Here is a 27,000-nt window from a genome sequence, read left to right as displayed (position 1 = left end):
TAGTGAAACAAACAGGCTGTAATAAAACAGGCTGTATTGAAACAAACAGGCTATAATGAAACAGGCAGTAATGAAACAGGCTGTAGTGAAACAGGCTGTAGTGAAACAGGCTGTAATAAAAACAGGCTGTAATGAAACAGGCTGTAGTGAAACAGACTGTAGTGAAACAGGCTGTAGTAAAACAAACAGGCTGTAATAAAACAGGCTGTAATGAAACAGGCAGTAATGAAACAGGCTGTAGTGAAACAGGCTGTAATGAAACAGGCAGTAATGAAACAGGCTGTAGTGAAACAGACTGTAGTGAAACAAGCAGGCTGTAATAAAACAGGCTGTAATGAAACAGGCTGTAATGAGCAGCTGATCCTCCTGTCTCACTTCATGTCTAATCATTAACTCCTCTGCTGCTCTGTGAGTGGACACCAATCACAGCAGAGGCAGGATCAGGTAGAGACTGAAGGTGATCTTTGTCATGTCCTCGTGCCGCTGCAGTCTGGCTTTTCTGGCTGTTCCGGCTCTCTAACCACGCTTCCACCCTCCTGACTCCGGCTGCTGACAGTAAACTTTCCCTTTATGTGAATCCAAACCGCGTCTACCTCTCAGGTAAAGAAAGTGAAAGCAGGTAGAGTGGAGGTGATTACCCCGCGGGGGGAGGGCTGGCCGCCTGGCAGATCATTTTCTACCTGAGCTCCAGAGGTAAGAGACACCTTTTCTCCCTCTCAGCACAGAGTTTGACCCTGTTTGAGAACAGTTTGAACACAGAATATTTGTGTTTGGAATCAAAGAGAAAGTTGAGTCTCAGTTGTTGGGGAGGACTTTAGCCTCTGGAGGTTGTTCGGCGTTACCTGACCGTTAAACACCTTTATCAGCACGCTGGAATCATCCGCTCATCCTGAACTGTTTGCTTTTTTTAAGCTTCATGAAGCGTGACCTGCAGGCCTGCACAATGTCTGTAACACACTGGATTTTAATAGAATGGAAGATAGCTGTGTTCTGTTGTGTGAACTGTTTTATTCTTTGGGATCATAATGATTTGTTCCCTGCATGTTTTTATCTTGAGTAGATCAGCACATATCGGCTAAAACAACAACTATAAGCCTCAACTTTCATTTTCTGTTCTTAATTGTCCTACAAACAAGAAGAAATCTGTAACTTTTAATGTCAAAATCAGCAGCAAAAAGCAAAATTCAGGTGGAGGGCACACCTGAGTGTAACGACTTCCTTGTTTACAGAAACCTCTACCTGTGTAAAATACTGCTGGACTGCGTCTCACCTTCAGGGTCAAATGTGTGAATGATTTTTGTGACATCGAGTGTCGTTAACTTGTATTTACGCTGGGAGCTGCTGCATTTATATTCACCTGGAGGAAACGAGACCCAGCGAGACTTTACAAACCCACGAAGTTCAGCCCCAAAACACCTTTTATTATGAATTAAGATCTAAGAGATACCAAATATATTCACGTTACATTCACATTTTAATCACTTGCTGGGGAATATGTAGTCTTTGGTTTTGTAATATAAAGGACTGGACAAGCACGACAGTGTGAAAAAAGGTGTTTTTTCCAGACTTTAATGCTAATTTAGTGGAAATAAAAGTGAAATCTGGACGTTAATGGGTTAATAATAACAACATAATGGATGGACTTTTGTGTCGTGAGTGTTTATGGCACTGAAATGAGTGAGGAGTCGATTACAGGACAACAGAAAAAAGTGAATGTGCAGCGAGAGCAAAGACCTTTATGATCTGGAATCAACATGATAATACACAAGCAGGAGCGTTTAATGGTATAAACAAACAAAACACAACCATACACGCGTGTTCTTACTGCTGACGCTTCTTAAAATCTGTGAATAATAAAGTAGTTTGCTCACTGGGACCAGAAACAAAGCGATGCTGCTGCTGCTGCTGTGCACTAACGCTGTTTATTCAGTTTTATTTATTTAAGAAAGTTCACACACTTTGGTTGTGTGTAAACTGCTGATATACGCTGTTGTTAAAGTGCACCAAGACTTTATTTCTCATTTTGTTACCAAGTTTAGTTTTTGATGACCTTTTTTACATTTAAAATAAGTGCACTGCAGACAGAGTGCAGGTCTGCATAAGCTAACTATGCTTAAAACAACACACACGACAACTTCAGTGTTGAATGTTCATTTCAGTTAAGCGATGGTGTCTCATTTGTTATTACTATAACTGAATTGTTTTTAGTTTTTATCCCTGAGAACATGAACGGAGACTCGGATCAGAGTGCCACCGTTTTCATCAACGCTGTTTTGAGAGATTTTAGTCAGAAAATCAACCAGAGGCCGTCAAAGTGAGGTGGAGCTGCCCAGTGGAAGGTGTTTGAGAGCACTCAGCTGCTGTTACAACACGTACGGGAGCTGCAGTGCAGGCTGTGATGTTATCTGTAAACAGATCCTCCTCCCGGCCTGAACCACAACAGCTGAACGGCTGTTTCTCACACAGTCCTCGGCAGAGCGCAGACACTTCCTCTGTTGTTTGATGTCGTGTCACAGGTGGGTGTCATCCAACGGGACGAGATGTCGCAGGTGACGGACAAACCGACCGAAACCCCCGACGAGGACAGAGCGTCCATCAAGAGCAACGAGAAGACGCCGACCAGGCTGCGGTCGTTCAGAGAGAGCATCCGGCGAGTGGCCGAGAAGAGCCCGCTGTCGTCCGGAGGCAAGAGGTCAAAGGTCACAGCCAAAGCAGACGCCGAGTCTGGCTCGCAGCCGCCTCCGTCGCCCAGTGAGTACCGTCAGGGCCGTCAGGAAATCACACAGCGTCAGGAGGGGTCACATGTCCGCATGCGTGGCTCCACTTAGAAGCACTTCCTGGAAATACGAGCTAATGTATTCCACATCTTATTTTCTTCTTAGTATATTTTCTTTTGAATTACTGAACCTGCTCTGCCTCAACCTTAAATTAAGGATCACCTACATTTCCCAGAATTCCCTGTAACACCCACCATGTGTGAACTTGTTGCACTCAGGTGTGGGTGATTCGGCGCGTGTAGGCGGGAAGAGCGACGGTGTGGGAACACAGTTCAGAGAGCGAGGGGTGTTCAGTCGGGTGCAGTCTGCAACCTCACCACTAGATGCCACAAAATCCTCAACACTGGACCTTTAATTTTGACATTTAACGGAAAACAAAAATGAAAACAAACTTTTTGACTTTATTTTATTGCATTTTTTGTGTCCGGCAGCAGAGTCAGAAGCAGACAGGAGGTCATGTGATGCAATAAAGTCAAACAAAGGAAATGATTTTACGTGGAAAATGACCAAAATAGCTGCCAATTAGCTGTCTATCAGCTGACTAATTGATTAATCAAAAATTGTTTGAACTGTTGGGTCGTTGGGTCATATTTTAAAAAACCTTCGTATGTGTTTGCAGAAATCGGAATTTGTAAAGTAACTCGTAACTAAAGCTGTCAGATAAATGTCGTGAAGTTGAAGCAGGAAGCAACATGATAAGCTAATACTCAAGTAAAGTACAAGTACCAAGTATTGTACTTAAAATATACTGGGTTACATTGAGGCCCTGGTGAAGTCATGATGTCTGGTTTGTTCATGTTTGTAGGCTTCAGCTTTAGGTCGTCTGTTTCGACACTTATCTCCATCCTTCATGCTGCTGCATGGCTGTCGGTGATAAGCCTCAGTGGGCTGAACAGTAGATGATTGACGCTTCTCTCCTGCTCTTGTTGTTGAGTTTCTCCCACATTAGTGATTCACAACCTGGTGGTGCACATGAGGTCATTTCATTTAGAGAAAGTCACGTGGATTCCTGGAAATTAGCGACTCTGTCAGCAGGAATGAGGAGAAACTGCGACTTTCTCTTGTATATTGTGGAGCTGAGCTGCACTGAGTTTTCATCATGACTTAATCTTTGCATTCCTCAGTTGCTTTAGCCGAAGGTCGCTGGAAGGACAAAGCTCTGCAGAGTCGTGCACACATGCACTCACATAATGCAAATATGAACCTTGAGAAACAGAAACCGTATCAATTTCAAGCGCTCGGATTGATTTCTTTTCCGACCGGCGTGACAAAGAGGGCGGTTGTGAAAGAGGGTGTGAAGTTTACTGAGGAACGTCCTGCCGTCTCTCTGCCAGGTCTGAGCTCCGGCTCTCCGGTGACGTCTCCGCTGAAGAACATCGGAGGCCTCTTCCAGAAAAAAGAGGCCGACGAGGCCGATGGTGCTCTGCAGAAAAGTAAAGGTCTGACACGTTCAAAGACAGGTAAAGCACTCATTTCACACTGGAACGTCTCCTTCCTGCTAATATTAAAGCTCTGTTTTCTCTGCTCTTAGAGCCACATAACTTGTAAGAATAGATTACACTCATAGTTGATTGCTGAACATTGATTGCAGCATTAGTGCTGCCTCCACTCGCCTGGCTTCAATCCTTCCACCAGAAGAGCATCAGTGAGGTCAAGCACTGAAGTTGGTTTTTGAGATCATTGATTATTTTGCCAAACTCTGGCAGCGAGGACAAAAGTTTGTAAGTTATAGCTCTCCTGCTGTGTAGAATCAGATTATTCTGCAGCTCCATCCTCTGACTTGTCCGAGCACTGAAAAGCATGACTCTGTACCTTTTGAAAGAGGAAGTTACACAATCTTCTTATTACAAATTAAAAGTTGAATTGATATAAGAATAAAAATAACTGACTTGGTGTGGTGTGACCGGGAGCTCATGGTGGCGAACCTTACACAGACCGCTGTGAAACTGATATTACTGAGTCCCTTTGCTGACTTTCTAACTTTCCTCCACTCGTGCTGCTGTAACGCTGTTTTTGCATTTATCATTATCATCTAGTCGACACTTGCAGCCGCAGTTGTTGCTGTTCAGCAAAAGTTAAACCGGTTCTCTTTAAGGTTTTTTCATTTCATTAGCATTATGTCCTGTAGCATGAAGATTTCTCTTAACTGGAGCAAACATTAAAAACAGCATAAGACCAAGAATATGCAAAGAATGTGGGGAAGGGTGTCCACATAGTTTTGGCCACATGGTGTGTTTTAAAGTTGCTCTGTGCAGCTTTTAGTTTCCTTGAAGCAGGCGGTTAACCCCAGTCTTTCCCTCAGCTGAAGTAAATTCTGCACCACAACACCCGTCACCTGAAGATAACGTGCCAAAAAGAAAAATCCTAGCTTTGGTAAAACTGTTGGAATCGGCCAAAATTACCAGGAAAACGGGCTTTTTCACTGCAGACGCGATGTGTGATTGAAAAGATTTGACTAGTTTGATTGACTTGGTATTGTGAATACTGGCTCACTGACACACTTTAACGAGGTACCTAAATGGCGCAGACCAATGAATGCTGTGATTGATTACACCTGTGCGACATGTCAAATGTGCAAACATTATGCATTTAACACTAGAAAAAAGGTCATTATCGTGTATCCCTGAATACGTGAAGCACTTCTAACCAAAGTGGATCATCAGTAAATACCAAAGCACAATTCCTTAATTTAGTGGTTTTGGACATTAGGTTCCCTGTACGGAGCACACCTGACTGCAGCAATTGATGGAGGTCAAAGGACCAGAATTCATGCCAGTCATTGTCTTCCGTCTTCAGATCCCAACATGGCCGGCTTCGGTAACTCTGCCTTGACAAGAGCACAGTCCATTCGTCGAAGCCTGAAACTGGCCACTAAGAAGGACAAAGGTAAAAGCGCCAGAGTGGAGCCACTCGTCCCCGTCTCCGAAGGCTCAGTGGAGGAGAAGAAGGAGGACAAAGAGGAGGAAGAGGAGGTGTTGGAGGAGATCGAGGAGGCTTACATCCTACCAGAAATCCCACACACACCGCTGTCAGGTACAGACGCTCTCACATGTACGTGTTGTCACCATCTCGGCTAATCCAAGAATGAGCAAAGAGGTGGAGCGTGGGTGGAGCTGAGGCGCACCGAATGAAGCCTGGTTGCTGAAACTTAGCAGCTAGCTGTCACTCAAAATGGCTCAAAACCTTAATATAATTTAAACGAGCGAGTTATGAGAAAGGTGATCATGAACGGGGAAAGAGGCTACAGCAACCAAAAGCTTTTGTTTTTGTATCAGGCTGTAAACGTGTTTGTTTCTGCTGTAAAGCTTTAATGTGGGGGTCTATGGGGATTAACTCGCTTTTAGAGCGGACTCAGCTTCAGTTTTCAGGCCTGTTGGCTGCCACTAATACTAACATGTATACAGTAAGTGTTAAAATGCTGATGTTTAACTTGTAATTTTTAGCATGCAGCATAATGTTTAGCATATTAGCATGTTAACATTAGCATTTTAAGTCACCATTAATCTTAAAGTACAGCAGAGACTGTTTGGCCTGGTGGTGGTGCTTGATGAAAGTCAGATCACCAGAGACATCAGTAGCTGTTTATCCTCGATTAAACTCACATAATGCTAAACTTTTTTGCACATTTTTCCTGTTAGAAATTTTAAGCTTTTGTCTTCTTGTTCTTTCATAATTTCACTGTGAGGAACCAGTGACTGTCCTTCAGGTAGCTTCTGATTTGATGCATTAGTTGTGTAGAAAAGTTTCTACATGCGTCCTTCAACGTGAGCTGCCCACCTTACAAGTGTTGTTCCCAAACACCTTCTGTCTCTCCCTCTGTCTGTACATTCAACGTTCTTCTTTATCTTCCTCTGTTGTGGCAACAAAAGCAGGCAAAGATAGGAATCTTCTTCCTGGTGAAATACACCTGAGTTCAGTTTGTCTGCAGACGCTGACGCCACAGTCGGCGTCTGAATCCCACCTCCCGAATCATTTCTGTAACTGTTAAGCTCACAATCACAAGTGATTTCATCTGATTTTAAAAAATTAACTTCCTCCCTGAGTTTCCCTGCTGTTCCTTCTCTCTGATTAATTGAGAATGTGTCAGTTGGGAGTAATCACACATACCTTTTTCTGTAAAAATGTTCCAAGAGCCTCATCTTCCCTGTTCTTTCCAGTGATGCAGATCAATAAGCTGATAGAGATGGAGGTGCTGGAGGAGGCTCACCTGAACCTGCTCGCCCTGCGGCTGGAGTTCCAGCAGGAGCGGGAACGGTGCGGTGAGGACTCGCCCATGGAGCTGGCCAAGAAGGAAAAAGACCTCAGCCTCCTCTATGGAGACCTGAGGAACAAGGTGAACTCCATTGTGCGCGACTCCAACTCCCTTCCGTCCAGAAACAAGGCGCTGCTGGTTCCCGTGGCCCGCATCATCCAAGAGGAGGAGAGGAGAGCCGAGGAACCGGGCGGGCTTCCAGGCAGCTGGATGGAGGCCTGGAGGGAGGCGGTGGGCGAAGGGGTGCAGGTGAAGGTGGAGAGCGTTCACCTGGAGCCCAGGGAGCAGAACGCCTCCTGGTTGGCTGTTCATCTGGGTCTGCTGGGTAAGGCCATCGTGGAGGACTTGGAGAAGGTGAAGCGGGAGCTGCGGTGGTCGTACCCTCCCAGCTTTAAAGTCTTCAGCGCCTACGTGAGGAGTTACCACAGAGTTGTGGGGCGGCACCTGAAGAAGCTGGAGGTGCAGGTGACGGAGCTGAAGGATCTGTTCGCTCTGCTGGACTGGATCATCAACCGCTACAAGAGGTCAGTGACCGCAGGCGGGAGTAGAGTCATCAGTGTGGATTACATGATGCAAAACAGACTTTTCACAGCAAATCCCATGAAAATAGTAAAAATGTATCTTCTAACATGTACTGTGTGCAAATCACAGCCTGATCCTCTGATACATAGAGCTCCACGTTGTCCAGAAACACATGAACGAGTTGTTCCTTCACCACCATGAACACACACACTGTACTTTATTTTGTCCACACACCATCCTGCCTCACTACAGCACCAACTGTGGATTCATCTGCCGCAGAAAATAGTCCCAACAAACGCTCTTTTTCTTCTTCTCTGAGTAGCTTTTGCTAAAAGCTACAGCGAGCAGCTGTTTCAGGAAGCTGCTGAACCTTTTCAGAACAATCAAAATAAGTGTTTGTGATGCGTTTTTAAAGATTTCGATCTTCTACGGGAACCGGGGGGTTTGGAGCTGAGAGGGGGGAAGGATTTAGAGACGGACAAACACGTCGCTGGTGTTGCTTTTTTACGGGGTTTTGTTTACAAGAAGAAAACAAAGAATAAATCCTCTCATATTTTAATCATTTTTTCATTTGTTCTTATGGGTCATCTTAAGCTTTTAGGGGGGCCACAGGGCGAAAACCCCTCAGCTACCACCATATGTCTATAATGTGTGTACCCTGCTGTTTATACAGTAGCACAGACAGCAGTGTGCTCAGGCTGACAATTCTCTCAGAATCAGTGCCTTTGTGCCCCCATTCAATTAGGAAATGACATGAAACATATTAGGAAGGAGGGGGGTGACAGGCAATGCAAGTCTTCAGCCAGACTGAAGACATTTTGGCCACATGTCCCAGACCGATCGCCTCCCTGGAGAAATGTTCAGCCTCAAACTCGAAGGAAAAACTGTGAAAACACATCTCGACTGCCCACATAACGACGGTTGGTGCAGAAAGAGATGTTTTAAAAGGCTCGTAGCACCGCCGCGGCACCCGAGCGAGCGCGAGCCGGGGGGGGGGGGGCAGTTAAAGAGGAGGCAGCGCTGCTGACAGCAGTCGTTGAATCAGGCCACAACAAACCAAAAAACTGTGCTCGCAACAACATTTGGGAGCCCAAAAATAAACAGCTGATCTGATTCTAAAAAAAAACAGGCACAACACTCTGGAGGCCAAAATAGAAAATTTTAAATCAGGTCGTGTCCACATTTCTCACATATTATGTAAAGCAGCATCCTAAAAAAGACTTCTTTACATAGCATATCACACATACGCTGTGACAGACACTCCTGTTCATACAAACAAGTACAAATCACCTGGAAATCAACTCCATCGTCACAACATGCACGAAATCCTGCATGTTGGATTTTTCTGTAAGCTTATTAAAGCATCTTGTGACTCAGCTGCAGCATTTTTGCTGAACAACATACCGCACTTACTCAGGATAACATATTTAATTTGAATTGCTTTTTCAACAACATCACACAACATCACAAAGTTCTGGTGAAGCCTGCAGAGCTTTTAACCTGATTTCTTCTTTCCGCCGACGTGAAGCGACACGTCCTCACATTCTTTAGAGATCGCTGCACCGTGACATGTTGGTAAATGTATCCTGTTTCCCCCCCCCGACAGTGAGAGGATCATGGGAAGCCCGTCCCTGCAGCCGGACATGGAGGACGAGAGCACTGAGCTGCAGGTGGAGGACGACCTCCTGAAGCAGCTGAAAGACAAGTACTGCCGCAGGGTGAAGGTGAGGAGCGCACAGGGCCAAAACCCCCTCTGAGGACGCTGATGCTCCGTCATTTGTCTGGAAATTTAGGGATTTTAGAAACCTTGGAGGGTTAAAATACACATTTTTATGAGCCAGTATGTTTACCATGATTCAGTATTCAAGAGTTAAAGAGGCCCTTTAAATCTCAGCGTCTTTAGTCTTCTGTCATGTTGGGAAATGAAACATTTATTTTATCTACAAGATTGTCCACTTTTGTCCTCAGACCCTCATCAGGTTAAATTTAAGATGGATTTAATGAATTTTACCTGATGAAGGTCGGGCTGAAAAAGGCTTGTGAGCATGAAAAACAAAGATGTTAACAAAGAAGAACCAAATCAGAAGACGAGTGTTTGCACTTTTTAATCAGTTTCTTGTGTAATGATGGATGTCCTTCATCAGCATCTAGGTTGGAATCTTTCTGCTCACATTTCAGTCGCAAACCAAAGCACATCTATGAAATATGATTAGAAATCGAGATATTTTATTTTTGAGGTGAGCTGCCCTCCAGTTTGGACACTTTTATGTTGGCCTTCAAAATAAAAGCACAAAAGCCTCTGAATTAGAGACACTAAACTTCTCTGACCTCCAGGCTCCTACTGTCGCTCATTTAATTCACATATCAGTAACAATATAAACTGGAACACATGTATATTATTATGAGTGTGTTCACAGTCGCTGAGCGAAGAGCAGCTGAAGTCATTTAACTTCTCAGAAAAGACCCTGCGTCTTGTTGCTGAGGCTGAACTTTTGACAAACCCTTCGGTGTGAGGTTCCAGCTGTCTCTGTTGATGCAGGAGGACATGAGATCGTCACTGGACAGAATCATTGAACTTGAAAATGAGGACGTTTGGAGCGACCACAAGCCTCCAGAGAAGGAGGAGGACTTCCTCGACTCACAGATTCACATGGACATCTGGACGGTATGACACTGCAGGACCTGTTGCACCATCACATATGAGTTGCTGTAGCTTGCTTTCATGTGGTCACAGCGAAAGTAATCTTTTCTTTGAATATCACATGTGTTCTTTAGTGTATTTGAAATTACCTGTGAAGATTTGTTTGGCTTGAAACAAAAGAATTCATGTCCATACAGGATGAATTAAATGGCTTTTGGACAGACAGTAATGTCATCCAGCATGCCGCAGTGCAGTAATTTGACCACGTGGAGGCAGCAGAGAGCCTCACATCCATCTCACTGTTGTTTAAATGTTATTAATGTTTCCTCTCAACAGAAAGTGAAGGGACATGTTGTGAACTCTCGAGACATTGATGCTCATCTGGAACAGAAAGTGATCTCCTCCTGCCTCCAAGAGCTGAAACAGTTCCCCAAAACGTATGTTCACACCCAGACACAAACACTGAATGGGTATATAGTGAGTAATCTCAGCGATTGGGATGATTTGCAATCATTTGGTGATCCTCTGACTTTTCATTTAGTGCCACCATCAGGTCAGAATTTACATTTGTCTATTGTTTATGGCAAAATACCTGCAAAATCTCATTCCCATCAGCCTCAGCTGTGCTTTGAACATGCTCAACATTAAACCTGCTTCAAATCAGCATGTCAGCATTGCTGTTGTGATGCATGATAGCATGCTGGTGTTAGCATTTAGCTCAAAGCATTCCTGTGCCTGAGTATGGCCTCACAGAGCTGTTAGCATGGCTGTTAGTCACTAACAATGAGTCAGCAACATGTGATGACACAATGATGAACCCACAGATAATTAACACAAACCCTGCAGCTCTACAGAGCTGTTTGGTCTCTTTTAAGATAAGATAAGACTTCATTAATCCACAGCCGGGGAAATTCTGGTGTTACAGGCAGCAGCAATGGCAGTAGGGAAAAAAAAGTTGTTTGTATAGCTCAGCCATGAGTCTTATTCACTACTTGGGGAGAAAATGCTTCATGGTGCACAATTAAAGTAATCGTGTAAAAGTATTTTATTAATATAACTAAAAGAGGAAGTTTGAGGTGTGAGGGGGAACCGGCCCGAAGAAAAACAAACCAACAACCAGCAGAAACGGGATCCAGCCCTCTGTGCATTGACCACACTGTTGTGTGACTTTCCTGTTGAGTAATGTCAGAATATTTCTTTCGTGGATACAGTTTCACATTCAGGGAAACATCTGAAGATCATGTGTTCATCCTGCATCGTTCTTTGTCCCAGAAACACAGACAGATTAGATTCATTTTAATTTCATCTCTGCAGCAGCAAATGTTGCAATAAAACAAACAGAACGTGGAGAAACCGAAAGAAGAAGACATGTGGTTGTGATCGATGCTTCTTCAGTCATTCTTCATGCATTTCCAGTGAGGCACCTTATCCAATACAAGATTTTAGTTATTTATATGTTTCTTATTTTTCTTATCTAATCTTTCAATGTGTTCTGCATATCTTCAGGTGTTCTTATTATTTTGTCCACCCCCTGAAGGCCTGCTCTCTGTAAAGCCCCTTGAAGTGTTGAAGGGCTTCATAGATAAAGCTGACTTCACTGCATGTTCGTGTAAATGTCACAGCAAGTCTGTTTGAGCGGGGGGTCTGAAGCCCTTTCAGTCGTCTGACAGGCTGAATCCATCTCTCTCCCTCCCCCTCTGAATGAAGTCTCCTCCTTCCTCTGCAGATTTGAGACGGGCTTCAGGCGTCACTGCAGCGCCCCCAGCCCACAGCCTTTTTGGACTGAGTATCACATAACCTACATCAACAGCTTTGCTGCTTTACAGTAAGTCACATGGCTTCCTGAAATAACCTGCAAGGCGTCGCAACACACTAACTTGCTCAAAACATGTAAAAGAAGAACATTTAAAGAAAACTTCATCAATGTATCAAACACAGTAAATAATACAAAATATTTAAAGCAAAGCATAAAATTGTAGAATCCTGTAAAGCAAGATGTGCTTCAGATCATAAATTAGAAATAAGTTAATATGTGGCATTATCACGCTTTTGAGCAACAAGCTGAGCAACTTTATGACACTTTTTATTTAGATTTACTAAACTTTCGTTTTGTTCAGTAAGTTGCAAATTTAAGGTACCATGACAACCAATAATATGCATTCATCACTGTAATTAGATCCAGTCTAAGTGACCCCTGCACTGATTTAGTCAGGAGTCTGAATGCATGTCCAACATTTCTTAACTCAAGCTACACTCACAAGTTTTTTCTGGAACTTTAAACTGCATCTCACTTGTTTTGTCTCCATGACAACGAGTAAACTCTAGATGATGGTGAGATTTGTTTAAAAGGTCAGGAAAAACCTGTTAAGTGGACCTTGATATTTGGACTTTTCTTTTTTTTTGGTCAAACAACTTTCCCTGTTCAGGTGTTTGTGCTTTTATTTTGAAGGTCACGCACAATGGAAGCTGCTTACATAGAAATAAATAAATAAAATCTAATAATCCAGGTTTTTTTTTTGTTGTTTAAAGGCTTTAAACCACTGGTGTGAAGCACACAGATTCAACAGGATGGTGTGAGAGTTTAAAGTCATGCAGAGCTTTTGTTTGCGTGACTCAGCTCTGAGCTATTTTAGACTTTAGTGGGAGATTCCCGGCGCATAGTTTATGTGAGATTCAGGCACAAGTCTCTGTAAGTGCAACAGGACTACATTCATTTTGCCGGGGACGTCTGCCCACTTAAAATGAGGTCATTCCTCTTTAAGGGGTAGCCGTGCCAGCCTTGGAGAGGCCGCTACCTCACGTGGTTTTGGGGAATCGAGGCTGCGAGTGAGAAACACAGCTGTTTGAAGTCGGGGGAAAGCGAAAGAACTCAGATGAACCTCTAAACCTGCTCAGCTGCGACTGTCTGTCGGAAACAAAAGCAGATGTGGCTTGCGGCGGTGCGTTCAACATACATGTTGTGTTCAGGATGTGCTTATGGCTGGGTCTGTTTTTTGCTGCTTTGAGATGCAAAGGTTGGTCTGCAGTCGCCTTCAGTTCCCCCTCATCTTACGACCTCTGACGTCACACCTCCCTCCTCTGGACCATGAACTCCTGAAGTCACTGCTTCAAATCCGACCGGGACCCCCTTATGTCCTGTCGCCTCTATCTGCTGTTCTCTAATAAAGATAAGACATTAATCCTGAGGGACACCGTTGTGCAGCAGTTGCAGAACAAAGTAGGAAAAACTGCAAACATAAAATATCAGTAGTTGCTCACAACTCAACTGCATGTATGAGAATATATGTCCATGATGGTAAATGGGCTGTTTTTCTAGTCTTAACAACCACACAAAGCGCTGTTACAACACTAGTAAGTGTTCACCCATTCACACACACATCGGGTTCAGTATTTTGCCCAAGGATGCTTTGATATGTAGACTGCAGGGGCCGGGGATCGAACCACCGACTCTCTGACAGGTATGAGCCTCAGCCCCTAATGATAACTGCATGCGCCGTCCCACCGCTGCACATTATACTCCATTATGTACGGGAAGTCATAAAGTTGTAATGGATGTAGTCCACAGAAAGAAAGAGAGAGACTAAACAAACAGAGCAGAGCTGAGGTGGAGCCTGGAGCTCCCTCAGCGAAGGCAGAAAGGCATGTAATGTGCAGATTTAGCTTGAAAGGCCAGGCAGATAAGATAAAGAATATGCACATGTACCGCAGCAGCATATGGTAATACTGAAGCGAATGTTAGTAGAAATTTGAGGGGAAATGTGAAGGTTCAGAGGTCAAAATAAAGCTTTTAGAGGTCGATTTCACCGATTTTGAAGACAACTGGTTGAATCAGCGTTCTTCCTTCAGTATCTGGCTTGATTTTATTCTCTCATTTCCTCTTTTTTTATTTGTTTTCTTCATGCTCGCAATCAGGTGCTTTGCACCTGATTGGCTTTGAATCCTGCAGTGATTGTCAAGACTTTCTGGATGATCACTGTGAGTTCAGCTTTGTGGCTTAAAGGCTCTTTTTTCTCATTCAGCCTCAGCGGATGATGAGAATTTTCCTCTTTTCAGCAGAAAGTAGTGCAGATGAAAACAGTCCAATGCGGAGGTCTTGGATTATTCAAAGAAATCTGGGACACAGGAAGGACAGATTCCTCGCGGGTCGATGTCCCGACTGAAATATCTCAACAGCTTTTGGAAGGGCTGCCATGACATTTCACACAGACCCCAACTCGTCATCCAGCGCAACCATGAGCTTGACTTTTTTGGTTCAGAGCTGAACATCTTGTGATCTCTCATGTTCACCGAATGATGAATTATAGCACGTTTAGTAATCCTCTGGCATTTCAGCCAGCCCCCATCATCAGGTTTGACTTTCAAATTGTCCAACGATGTTTTTAATGACCAAATCCCTACAATGTGTTCCCGTTCTCATCAGCCTCAGCTGAACCCTGTGTTTGGAGCTAATTAGCAAATCTTATTGTGTTGAGATGCCAAACTGAGATGGCGAACATTGTTATTGTGAGCATGACTCTTGGCCTTGTTCATTTTTTGATATTTTGAGAGCGACAAGCAAAGATTTCATTGAGCTCCTTTGTGTTTGGCTAATGGCAGGAAGTTAGATAATATAATAAAGAAAACACATGAAATCACACGCCTGGCTCGACCACAGCGAGTGTAAAACATTGTGCTTCAGCAAAACGTCTAATATAACAATGTAGAAATGCTCCATTAAAGTACAAGTTCTTCATTCAAAATCTTTTTTTAAGTAAAAGTACAGATTGTTATCAGCTAAATGTCTTTAAGTATGAGTTCTGCAGTAAAATGTGGCTGATACATTATTCTATATGACATGCTAGTACCGATGCAACTACTTTACACACAGTCACTGGCTCGGGCCCCTCATGTCCTGCTGTTCTTCCTCCTGCAGGCAGCACATGGAGGGATACCGGACCTCTTGTCCGAATGAGGTGGAGGGATTCAGAAAAGAGGTGAAGTGGCTGATTGTCAGGCTCATGCAGGACCTGGAGGAGCAGTTCAAAGAGGATGTCAAGGTACAGTTATAGTGCCTGAGGCGAAAGCTGATTTCCAGTTTTGATCGGTGTGTTTCCTCACTCAGAGCGCAGCCGTTTTCTGTTGTGGTTTTTAAAAGGGGAATTGAAAAAGGGATGCTCCTTTCCTGAACCTCTGTTATGATGCTTTCAAGCAAGACGCCTGCTGCTGTGCAGGGATGTGAAAACAGGCTGCAAGTCAGGCGGACTGATAATCTCACAAGCTGTCAAATCTAAAGTCTGAACTGGTCGTTTGTAATTTATGAGACCGCCAGCAGGACGACAGTGTTCCATTACAGAAGTTTTTCATGGTTTCCTGATCTGACACCACTATGGTTGAGATTTAGGAACGTTTAGGCACAAAACCACAGTTAGGTTAGGAAGGTCAGAGAGAGATTGTGGTCTCGATTAAATAAAACCAACACCGACCGTTTGCAGTAAACAGTGTTTCTGTTTTTGATCCACTCTCTAACGATCCACTCGGACATCCTCCCAGAGAGGCATGCGTTGCTTTTATCTTCATTTATCTACCTGTTGTTCTGAGCAGCCACCAAGTAACATGACGTAGCCCAGATTGACCGCCACCGGGCTAAATAACAAGCAGCTTCACTGATTTGACAAGCGGAGTAAAATAACAATTCCCAACTAATCAATTTGACCATTATTTCCTTGAGTAATTGACGTTTTTGTCTTTAAATTGCTTGTTTTGTCCGACCTCGAATGACTTGAACGAATACACAATTCAACCAAGTTGTGTTTGTGTCTGAATCTAACCAAACCTCAAACCTGCATGTCTGGCCACTGAGGGACAGCGGAAACAAGTTGTGAACACAACTGAACACATCCAGCAGTAACTGAGCAACATTTTGATTCATTACGGTCGTGTTTGTGTCTCTTTTAGCTCTGTTTTTGGTCTCCACCAGTTCCTGATGGAAATATGTTACTGTCTGTACCTGTGTCTGTCTGCTGTTTGGTGCAGAGCAGGTAGCGTACAGTGGATTTTAAGTACTTTTTCACTGAAAACAGACTAAAACGATGTTACGACAGCGGTGAGAGTGAACCAAAACAATGAAGTTGGAGTGGAAAAGCCAAACAACGAGCAGAAAGTCTTTGCAGAGCGCCAGAAAGCCGAGGGGGGGCTGCAGATCCATTGTCACTCATTACACTGTTATTATAAAAATATCAACAGCTGCTTTAATCAGAGCGATGTTGCATCATGACACAGATTTCTCCATGGTGATTTGTGTTGGTTTCCTTTCATGAATGACGCATTTGTTGTTTCATTTGGAGAACTTGAAGCTGCTGCATGTCTGCGACTCTGAGGGAGGAAATGAGCAGATATCTAAACGAGAGCGCCGATGAAACCGAGGGAGAATCAGACAGTGAAAGCATCGTTTGGTCAGTGTTTTAAGGCGTGTGCCTCTGCGCTGTTTTCCAGCTGTACCTGCGGAGAATGATGACGAGGAAGTGGCTCACCAACGACGACGACTTTAAGCAGCTTCAGAGTCGCACTCAGCTGCTTTCTCAGCACTGCTCCCTCGTGAGGCCTCCACACAGCCAGGTGAGGAGGAGGAGGAGGAGGAGGAGGAGCAAGGCTGGAATTTACCAGCCAAATCATTTCACTTACAGGAAAGACCCCTCATGTCTCTCGGTGATGATTGGTTGCCGACCAAAGTGTTGGAGATGTTCCAGTATAGTTCCCAGCTACGGTCAAAGATTTCCTGGCATTTGTCTCGTGTTGATTAGACGAATCCCTCAAACATGTAACAGCAAGCTGCCTTGAACGAGACGTTTGTTTTTATGGTTAGTTCAGTGAGGAGAATTCCACCTAAAAATGATTTTATTTATAAGTCTTTGGAGGTCAGGAGAGGAAAGCCTTGTTTATAATTTATTGACCCTCCTTGAAGTTCCAGTGAATCAATTCAGGCACCATTGTTTTGGCCCGGATGCTGACACCCCCGACAACGAGCTCAAATGAATAGGTGGAAGTGGAGGCCATAGCTCATATGATCTGATGGCTGCTGATCATGTGACGGACAAATAAAGACAAGCATCCTTCCATTTCCCCATTTCTCATGTCCATCCTGTTGATCTTCGACATCCCTCCCTCTGTGTGTATGTGTGTGTGTGTGGGTGTGTGTGTTTCCCGGCAACAGGAGTTCGCGAGCCGACTGCACTACCACGTGGTGAAGGAATACATCGGACAGCTGATGAAGAGTAACTACTCGTGCAAGAACCGGAAACACGAGAAGGCGGCGGCGAAGATCCGTGAGCAGTGGGGTGAACTCAGCGATCTGTTTGAGGACATGGTAATCAACTCTTTACTTCCCCGTCGACAACAACAAACAGCAGCTTCTGTTTGGTCTGCAAGCTCACAGGCGAGAACAGGAAAAACATCATTTATGTCAAAGAATATGAGCTTGAGTCTCGATGCCATAAACTTCTGAACAGGTTTAATGGAAGTGGTGGGAGGTGATGAGCTTTTAAACGTTGGTATAAATGTCGTCTGTCGGTTGTTAGCAGCTCCACTGAAGAGACCTCTGACACGGTTACATTTAAACAGTTCAAAGACCAGACGAGTCCAATATTTCACACAAAAAAATCAAAGAAAAGTCCAGAAAAATTAATGCAGACTTCATTTGAAGAACTTCTTTTATTCCCTTCTTCACTCATTAGTTGTCTCATGGCCCCAATCACACAATAACGCATCAGACACAGGACATTCCTCAGCAGAATGAGTCATTTTGTACTCCCCAGTATGGGTCCAGTCGACGTTTCCCATGACGCAACTCAAAAACAGTCCTAGCCTCCCAGCCTAAGGAAGATGAATGAAAGAAAATCAAGCGAGAAGTAGGGTCATTTTCTCATAGACCTCTACAGAATCAGCCCTCTTTTTGCAACCAGTGGAGTTGCCCCCTGCGGGTCATTAGAAACTGTGCATGTTTCCAGACCTGGAGGCAACGCCCCCTTCTGCCGTACAGTTTATGGTCCTGACAAACCACATTTTTCTGGCGTAAGATAATAAAGGATGAGCAAAATAAACGAAAGCATCATTAAATCCTACTTTGTTTTAGGCTGCACGAGTAAAACTCACAACACTTGCAGTTCCTTATGTCTATGTTTCGCTATTTTTTGTAGAATTCGACCCACGAGTGGCTCAACCCTGCAGGCTACGACCTGTGCAACATCATCACTCAGAGAAACAAGAGTGACATAAAGAACCATCTGCAGCCGTTAGTGGAGCACTACCCAGACTTCAGGTGAGCATCTCGAACCCCCTCAAAAACAATCCGCCGACACTTTAGCCCAGAATCAGTCGCCTCCCGATGGTTTCAAAATTGGGCCAAATTCCAGGTCAGCTGTTGTTTGATGTGCAGGTTGAGGTCATGACTCCTGATTCATCACCTGAACTGTAAACGATCTCACTGTAAGATGACTGCATGGATTTCTGATGTGTCAGAAACTTTGGTCAGCTGTTTGCAGTTCGAACATATTTATGGTCAACGATCTTATCCAGAAGCATCGGAGGGAACCCCCGCAGGCACGAGGACGACGCTGATCAGGTTAACACCAGCTTTTTTACAGCAGAGTCACGACAGAAGGGCTGAAGAAGCTATTTCAGTTCAGATTCTTAGAAACCAGGCAGGTTTGTTATGACTGCAACATGTGTGTGTTGGAAAGTGGCGGTTTTGTTGAGATGAACCTGTCAAAGTCACCAGGCTTTGACACAAAAAGCATGAGGGAAAAAAACCCACACTGAAGACATTTAACCAACATCCTGATTTTAATTTCTATTTGAAATACTGAGAAAGTGTCAAAGCTTCCTCTTTATAAATGTATTCAGTGTTTAGATGGAGACGATTGAGGAAGGACAGAGGTCAGCAGATTAAAGTTGCGCCAAAATCCCCCATCCTCGACTCTAATAAACCCAACTGGACTAGAATGAATGTGACCTGGAGAATGAGGAAGTGATGATGAACTAACAGAAAAAAAGCTGAACGAAATGAAGTGGAAAGTACGTTGTAGTTACAGATTTACACAAAACAGAGCCGTGGTTGCTCCCTTCAGTGTTTACATGGCCCCCCCGGCATGTATCACGAGGAGGTTACAGTCCAAACACAGACGCCACGTGATTCCCACAGGAAGTGTCATGTTTCAGGTCTGATACAGATGAAAAGGAGCCACAATCTCCAATAAAGTGAATAGTTGCATGAGATATGTACTGACTTAACCAGAGGGAAAGGCTGGGAAGTGACCCAAAATGATGAAGCAGTGATAAACGCTAAGATCTTTATTGGCTTTATAGTTCATTTAGAAGTACAAGCTCTTCATAAGATAAGCTGACTTCAGAGAAAGCTGCATATTTCTCATCCTGAACAGAATTGCTTGTCTTAAGCTCTTAATACAGTCTCCACTCAGATCATGTTTCCTCCATCAGAGTCTCATTCAGAAACACTGAACAATCTTCAACAGTGGAGAAGAAACAAAGTCTTCCCACCAGTTTCCTGCTCTGAAGGAAACATCTCAACTCTTCATCGTGGGCAGCGAGACCAAACTCCTTAGAAACACATTTCTCAAGTCAACAACTAAAGAAATGATCCCTGAAAGTATAGTCTTGGTTTGTTGTGGATGTTTCTCAGGGTCTTCTGTCTGGAGACGAGCACTTTTACTCCTGGTGAGCTCCTGTGGTTCACACAGACTCTCCTCCTACAATCACAGCATCATCAGAGACACATGCATTCGTGTAGATATCAGACGTCACCAGTGGAAGTGGAGTATTTGACATCTGTTGCTGTCCTGTAGCTGCCCCAGCTGTGGACAAACTGGTTAAACACACAGTTGATCTAAATCATTTGTCCCCTTCATTTAACTTTAATGAATCAAAGAGAGGCTCTGCTTTCATTAGCAGGAGGAGAGTCTGTGTGAACCACAGGAGCTCACCAGGAGTAAAAGTGCTCGTCTCCAGACAGAAGACCCTGAGAAACATCCACAACAAACCAAGACTATACTTTCAGGGATCATTTCTTTAGTTGTTGACTTGAGAAATGTGTTTCTAAAGAGTTTGGTCTCGCTGCCCACGATGAAGAGTTGAGATGTTTCCTTCAGAGCAGGAAACTGGTGGGAAGACTTTGTTTCTTCTCCACTGTTGAAGATTGTTCAGTGTTTCTGAACGAGACACTGATGGAGGAAACATGATCTGAGTGGAGACTGTTGTTCTGTTCTGAAGACAAAACTTTTTAAAGTTTTAATGACTTAACATTAAAAAAAAACCTTATCTTTGAAATTTTACTTAAACCAACTACACCACAGTACTGCAGCAGGATGCTCTCAAGATATATTTTAAGGAGGCAATAAATTGAGTTTGTTTGCTCTCACATGAAGTGAAGTATAAATGCAGGAATTCCTGCATGAAGTTTGTTGACTTTAAGTAACCCCCAGCACAGCTCCATCAGCTTCAACCTGAGCAGAGGTCTAATCAGCTGGAACAGCAGCAAACACCTGTGTGGGAGTGCAGGACCTGTAAAGACCCGCCCACACAGGTGTGTTCACTTCATGTTGCCTGATTAGACCTCCTCTCAGAGCATCTGCACTCTGTGATGGATTGACCTCTTCTTGATTCTCCTGTTAGTTTTGTAGCACTTGTTTGAACAGGACAACTTGAAGCTTCATGATGTCGTTGGATGGAGATGAAACACTGCAGGTTAACTTCAACCTGAGCTGAACAAAGCACAGGACAAAGTCTGATTCCTTAAACAAGACAAACAGTCTCCACTCAGATCATGTTTCCTTCATCAGAGTCTCGTTCAGAAACACTGAACAATCATCAACAGTGGAGAAGAAACAAAGTCTTCCCACCAGTTTCCTGCTCTGAAGGAAACATCACAACTCTTCATCGTGGAGGAGAGTCTGTGTGAACCACAGGAACTCACCAGGAGTAAAAGTGCTCGTCTCCAGACAGAAGACCCTGAGAAACATCCACAACAAACCAAGACTATACTTTCAGGGATCATTTCTTTAGTTGTTGACTTGAGAACTGTGTTTCTAAAGAGTTTGGTCTCGCTGCCCACGATGAAGAGTTGAGATGTTTCCTTCAGAGCAGGAAACTGGTGGGAAGACTTTGTTTTTTCCCCACTGTTGAAGATTGTTCAGTGTTTCTGAATGAGACTCTGATGGAGGAAACATGATCTGAGTGGAGCTTCACCTGTTATCAAAAAACATTAAAGTCTCTAAAATAAGTTTTTTACTTAATCTTCTACACAGTTATATTGGTGCTCTGTTAGAAATGGCTCTTAACTTATGCTAACATGGCTAAATGATTAAAATATGTTTCTGAGCTCTTTGTTCTCATTAAACTGATGAAGAATGAAGGTGTTCTGCTCAAACAGGTGTGACAAACCTGACAGCTATCAGGAGACTAAAGAACAATAAGGAATCAGTCAGTTAGCCCACAGACTTCTGAAAAGACGTCGTATCAGTCCACATTAATAAAAACACCTGTGCAGGTGCACCATGGCTGAGCATACGGCTTTAAAGCAGGCAGTCCTTTACCTTTACATCATCTCAGTATGTGCTCTTCTTCTGCAGAGGTTTAATGGCACCTGACTGGAGATTTCTTTCCATTCACAGTGTATTTCAAAGTGCAAAACTGCTAATATTCACTAACAGTAGTGGATGAAAATGTGCATTTGTTTGCATTTTCTTTTGTTGATTTTGTTTTACATTTGGATGAAAAGCTGACAGGTAAAATAGAGTGAGTGCTACTGTTGGTCTTGCTCCATCACCACTGTGATTGTAGGAGGAGAGTCTGTGTGAACCTCAGGAGCTCACCAGGAGTAAAAGTGCTCGTCTCCAGACAGAAGACCCTGAGAAACATCCACAACAAACCAAGACTATACTTTCAGGGATCATTTCTTTAGTTGTTGACTTGAGAACTGTGTTTCTAAAGAGTTTGGTCTCGCTGCCCACGATGAAGAGTTGAGATGTTTCCTTCAGAGCAAGAAACTGGTGGGAAGACTTTGTTTCTTCTCCACTGTTGAAGATTGTTCAGTGTTTCTGAACGAGACTCTGATGGAGGAAACATGATCTGAGTGGAGACTGTTCTGTTCTAAAGAAATAACTTTAAAGTTTTAATGACTTTACTTCTTTTTAAAAACAAGCTTGTCTTTGAAAATCCACTTAAACCAAATACACCACAGTGCTGCAGCAAGATGCTCTCTATATATTTTAAGGAGGCAATAAATTGAGTTTGTTTGCTCTCACATGAAGTGAAGTATAAATGCAGGAATTCCTGCATGAAGTTTGGTGACTTTAAGTAACCCCCAGCACAGCTCCATCAGCTTCAACCTGAGCAGAGGTCTAATCAGCTGGAACAGCAGCAAACACCTGTGTGGGAGTGCAGGACCTGTAAAGACCCGCCCACACAGGTGTGTTCACTTCATGTTGCCTGATTAGACCTCCTCTCAGAGCATCTGCACTCTGTGATGGATTGACCTCTCCATGATTCTTCTCTTAGTTTTGTTGCACTTGTTTGAACAGGACAACTTGAAGCTTCATGATGTTATGAGATGAAGATGAATTTATAGCAGAGCTCTACCCAACTTGAACCTGAGCTAAACAAAGCACAGGACAAAGTCTGATTCTTTAAACAAGACAAACAGTCTCCACTCAGATCATGTTTCCTCCATCAGAGTCTCATTAAGAAACACTGAACAATCTTCAACAGTGGAGAAGAAACAAAGTCTTCCCACCAATTTCCTGCTCTGAAGGAAACATCTCAACTCTTCATTGTGGGCAGCGAGACCAAACTCTTTAGAAACACATTTCTCAAGTCAACAACTAAAGAAATGATCCCTGAAAGTATAGTCTTGGTTTGTTGTGGATGTTTCTCAGGGTCTTCTGTCTGGAGAGGAGCACTTTTACTCCTGGTGAGCTCCTGTGGTTCACACAGACTCTCCTCCTGCTAATGAAAGCAGAGCCTCTCTTTGATTCATTAAAGTTAAATGAAGGGGACAAATGATTTAGATCAACTGTGTGTTTAACCAGTTTGTCCACAGCTGGGGCAGCTACAGGACTTTGTAGCAACAGATGTCAAAAACTCCACTTCCACTGGTGACGTCTGATATCTACACGAATGAATGTGTCTCTGATGATGCTGTGATTGTAGGAGGAGAGTCTGTGTGAACCACAGGAGCTCACCAGGAGTAAAAGTGCTCGTCTCCAGACAGAAGACCCTGAGAAACATCCACAACAAACCAAGACTATACTTTCAGGGATCATTTCTTTAGTTGTTGACTTGAGAAATGTGTTTCTAAAGAGTTTGGTCTCGCTGCCCACGATGAAGAGTTGAGATGTTTCCTTCAGAGCAGGAAACTGGTGGGAAGACTTTGTTTCTTCTCCACTGTTGAAGATTGTTCAGTGTTTCTGAACGAGACTCTGATGGAGGAAACATGATCTGAGTGGAGATTCACTGTGTTACAAATTAAGGCTTTCTTGTTATCTTAGCCTTAGTTAGACATTTTCATTAGACCAGTTTGACTTAGAAGTTTTTACTTACAGCTTAAAAACTAAAACCTTTGTAAATTTAGTTACTTTAACAACGTAGTTTAAGAAATGCCTCCCTTTAAATTTTCACTTTAAGAAAATAAAAGTACTCCAGTAACATCTCAGAAAATATTTTAGAGGCAATTATCCATCAATTAAGTATCAACAGATTATTGAAATGGATTTAATTTGTAGAAAAGTTGTGTGAACACATTCAAATTCTCATTTTACTTTTACATCTTGCATGTGTTTGCTCTCACATGATGAGAAGTATAAATGCAGGAATTCCTGCATCAAGTTTGGTGACTTTAAGTAACCCCCAGCACAGCTCCATCTGACCTCTTCTTGATTCTTCTTCGTTTTGTTGCACTTGTTTGAACAGGACAACTTAAAACTCAATGATGTTATGAGATAAAGATGAACTTCAACCTGAGCTGAACAAAGCACAGGACAAAGTCTGATTCTTTAAACAAGACAAACAGTCTCCACTCAGATCATGTTTCCTCCATCAGAGTCTCGTTCAGAAACACTGAACAATCTTCAACAGTGGAGAAGAAACAAAGTCTTCCCACCAGTTTCCTGCTCTGAAGGAAACATCTCAACTCTTCATCGTGGGCAGCGAGACCAAACTCTTTAGAAACACATTTCTCAAGTCAACAACTAAAGAAATGATCCCTGAAAGTATAGTCTTGGTTTGTTGTGGATGTTTCTCAGGGTCTTCTGTCTGGAGACGAGCACTTTTACTCCTGGTGAGCTCCTGAGGTTCACACAGACTCTCCTCCTACAATCAGCGACAAATCAACCCCTCAACAACCTGCAGAAACTGTTGTTGTTGGTCTTTTCTGGTAAATTGGACTTCCAATGCTGTGATGACTAAAGATAAAAAAGTTAATACAGTTTTGTGTTGTCTTCTTCCACCTGCAGCAAGAAGCACCTGGTTGCTGTTCTGTATTTCAGAGGCCTGCTGAGAGGCCGCGAACACCAGCTGATCCTCCAGAGGCTCACGGAGCTGAAGAAGAAACAGGGCGGCGGCGGCGGCAACAAGAGCCAGGTTTTATTTGGTGACATGCAGGTCGCCGTCAACACCGACTGCTTGTCCAATCTGCCTTTCTCCTGCTTCAGCTTCCTGCTGCCCGACAACTAGTCCAACAAGGTGGACGAGGCGCTGAGTGGAGGAAAAGTGAAGTTCAAGAAGGTGGTGTTATACAGTTACAGTTTTTCTCAGGTGTTTGGACACATTGCACACAAACTAAGGTCCTCGCTCTCAAACACAGCCACTTAAACTCAAGCAGACTGTGCGTTTTGCACACCGTCAGGTATACCTTCGTCATTTTGCTTTCATAAAATTAATTAAAAAAACTTGTTGCCTTCAAAATATTCTTTATGGCTCTTTAGCTCCTGTGGAAATGCTTGTTAATGTGTCACTGAGGTCAAATTTCTGCAGAAATCTTCTGTTATTGTCAACAAATCCTCCAAAAGTCCACAACGCTCCTCATGTGAGGACCACTCGTACGAACAGATCCGTTCTGAAGCAGCACATGTGAGCAATTTCAGCATCATTTCTGGCACAAATCAATTTTCTCACACTGAGGATTTTCTTTACAGCACGAATGAAATTCAGGAGTGGTTGAGATCTGTCGAGGGAGCCGTGAGCAGAGTCAAAGAACATGAATCCAATCTGAGAGCTAAATCACTTCATCTGAATAAACTAACATGAAATATATGACCAAAACAAACGTAATGCAAAATTATATTCTATCCATCACATCACCACCATGTCTGGCCCACTTATCCATCATTTTCAATTCTCTGTGGACGGAGGCATTATGTTTCAGGTTGTCTGTCTCATTCTGGAGAGAATTTAATCACATCGGGTACAAACGTCCACGTGGACTCAAGGATGAACTGAGAATTTGGTGAGGTCAAAGGTTACAGGTGATCTCACAAATCCGGTTTTTGGCTTTATCTCAAGAATTAATTTGCTAATTCCGACAAAATTTCACACTAATGTCTCTGAGGATGAAATGATGGAGTGAAGACGTTTTATATTGAACAGGTCAAAGGTCACCTTCACTGTGACATCACAACGTTCTGCAAAAAAAACTTTTCTGCACATTATTTAACGCCTTGCGTGAGTAATGTTTGATAAAAGCTGCAGTTTCCAGCTGTTTATTTACGTCTCCAGTAAGAAGTCAGAGCAGCGTATGGAGAGACAGACTAACACAACATCTGTTTTAGTCTTTTCATGGGTTTTGGTGACAAAAAGTAAAGAAACGCGCCAGCTTTGTAATTTATATGAAGCTTAAATGAAATTCATTAAACGAAAAACGTATCTCATGACATAAGACTGCGACCCAACAGATGAGTGAACTTACTTCTGTTCTTCTAAAAGCAAAAAAGTTAGCTCAAGTGTTCATTAACGTCTCCTCCAGCACGCAAATGTAGAAACGCCTCACATGTTATCACTTAGAAAACATATTAAATGTGACGCATGCAGTGTGTTACATGTGTGGGTGTTTCCAGCATTGTGAGGAATTACAGAGATGTTTTCCGGGAAAGGAAACATTTACCAGCTAATCTGGATAAAACTCAAAGTTTGGGGGGGGAGGTAAAAACATTGTGAAACATTGTGTGGAAGGATGTGAGGCTCTCCGCAGATGGAAAAAACAAAAGGCAGGTTTCAGCATCAGTTTGCTCTGAGGAGGCTTCAGATCAGCAAACAGAAACTGAAAGAAGCTGAAACTCTTTGTGTGCTGATGGAGGAACTGAGCCGAGCAGATGGTAAATTTACTGCGTGTGAGCCGTTTGAACTGCCCTCGGGCTTAATATGAGAGGGTTGTTGTGAAACGTGTTTTTTTATTGCCAGTCTGTTAAATCTCTGGTTCAGATGACTTTGTATGATCATAGATGCAGAAAACTGAAAATTTTCATGTGATTTTCTTTGCACTTTTTATGCACTGCTTCAATCAGTGAGTTTTCCTTTTTCTGTAAGTTGTTTGTTGTCAGCTGGGAGAACTGGAGCATGTGCAGAATATATACTGTATATTCATATATTTAGCATCTCAGGATGCTTTTTCAGGGCTTTACAACTTGTTTTAGGCATGAAGTTCTCATGACGCTTGGAGTTTAAATATGAAATGTTTCTGTTTGATTTTCAGATATGCAACAGCAGCCCAGAGGTGTTAATACACAGAAATGTCAAGCTTATTTAATGTTTTTTAATAAAATATATTA

General features: G+C 43.2%; 1 protein-coding gene and 8 non-coding genes across 9 annotated transcripts; 5 read left to right on the top strand and 4 right to left on the bottom strand.

Moving 5' to 3' along the window:
* The first annotated feature begins 568 nt into the window (after nt 1–568).
* On the top strand, nt 569–27,000 carry exoc3l4 (exocyst complex component 3-like 4). Its single transcript, XM_041954519.1, has 14 exons — nt 569–693; nt 2,517–2,751; nt 4,112–4,237; nt 5,574–5,810; nt 6,935–7,553; nt 9,158–9,275; nt 10,091–10,216; nt 10,529–10,629; nt 11,919–12,017; nt 15,105–15,228; nt 16,664–16,786; nt 17,382–17,534; nt 18,364–18,485; nt 24,691–27,000. Exons 2-14 carry the CDS (start codon nt 2,541–2,543, stop codon nt 24,908–24,910), a joined length of 2,379 nt encoding a protein of 792 aa, XP_041810453.1. The 5' UTR covers nt 569–693; nt 2,517–2,540; the 3' UTR covers nt 24,911–27,000.
* Nucleotides 19,636–19,842, bottom strand: LOC121619001. Its single transcript, XR_006007466.1, has one exon. It is a non-coding gene; the product is annotated as a small nucleolar RNA U3 (small nucleolar RNA).
* Nucleotides 20,225–20,431, top strand: LOC121618999. Its single transcript, XR_006007464.1, has one exon. It is a non-coding gene; the product is annotated as a small nucleolar RNA U3 (small nucleolar RNA).
* Nucleotides 20,994–21,201, bottom strand: LOC121619012. The gene has a single exon (XR_006007476.1). It is a non-coding gene; the product is annotated as a small nucleolar RNA U3 (small nucleolar RNA).
* LOC121619006 lies at nt 21,214–21,420 on the top strand. The gene has a single exon (XR_006007470.1). It is a non-coding gene; the product is annotated as a small nucleolar RNA U3 (small nucleolar RNA).
* On the top strand, nt 22,112–22,318 carry LOC121619005. Its single transcript, XR_006007469.1, has one exon. It is a non-coding gene; the product is annotated as a small nucleolar RNA U3 (small nucleolar RNA).
* On the bottom strand, nt 22,886–23,092 carry LOC121619008. The gene has a single exon (XR_006007472.1). It is a non-coding gene; the product is annotated as a small nucleolar RNA U3 (small nucleolar RNA).
* Nucleotides 23,480–23,686, top strand: LOC121619003. Its single transcript, XR_006007468.1, has one exon. It is a non-coding gene; the product is annotated as a small nucleolar RNA U3 (small nucleolar RNA).
* LOC121619002 lies at nt 24,251–24,457 on the bottom strand. Its single transcript, XR_006007467.1, has one exon. It is a non-coding gene; the product is annotated as a small nucleolar RNA U3 (small nucleolar RNA).

Source organism: Chelmon rostratus, chromosome 15, assembly GCF_017976325.1.
Source record: "Chelmon rostratus isolate fCheRos1 chromosome 15, fCheRos1.pri, whole genome shotgun sequence".
NCBI lineage: Eukaryota > Metazoa > Chordata > Actinopteri > Chaetodontiformes > Chaetodontidae > Chelmon > Chelmon rostratus.
The sequence above is the reverse complement of the archived record's forward strand: the minus strand, read 5'-3'. Positions and strand labels throughout refer to the sequence as shown.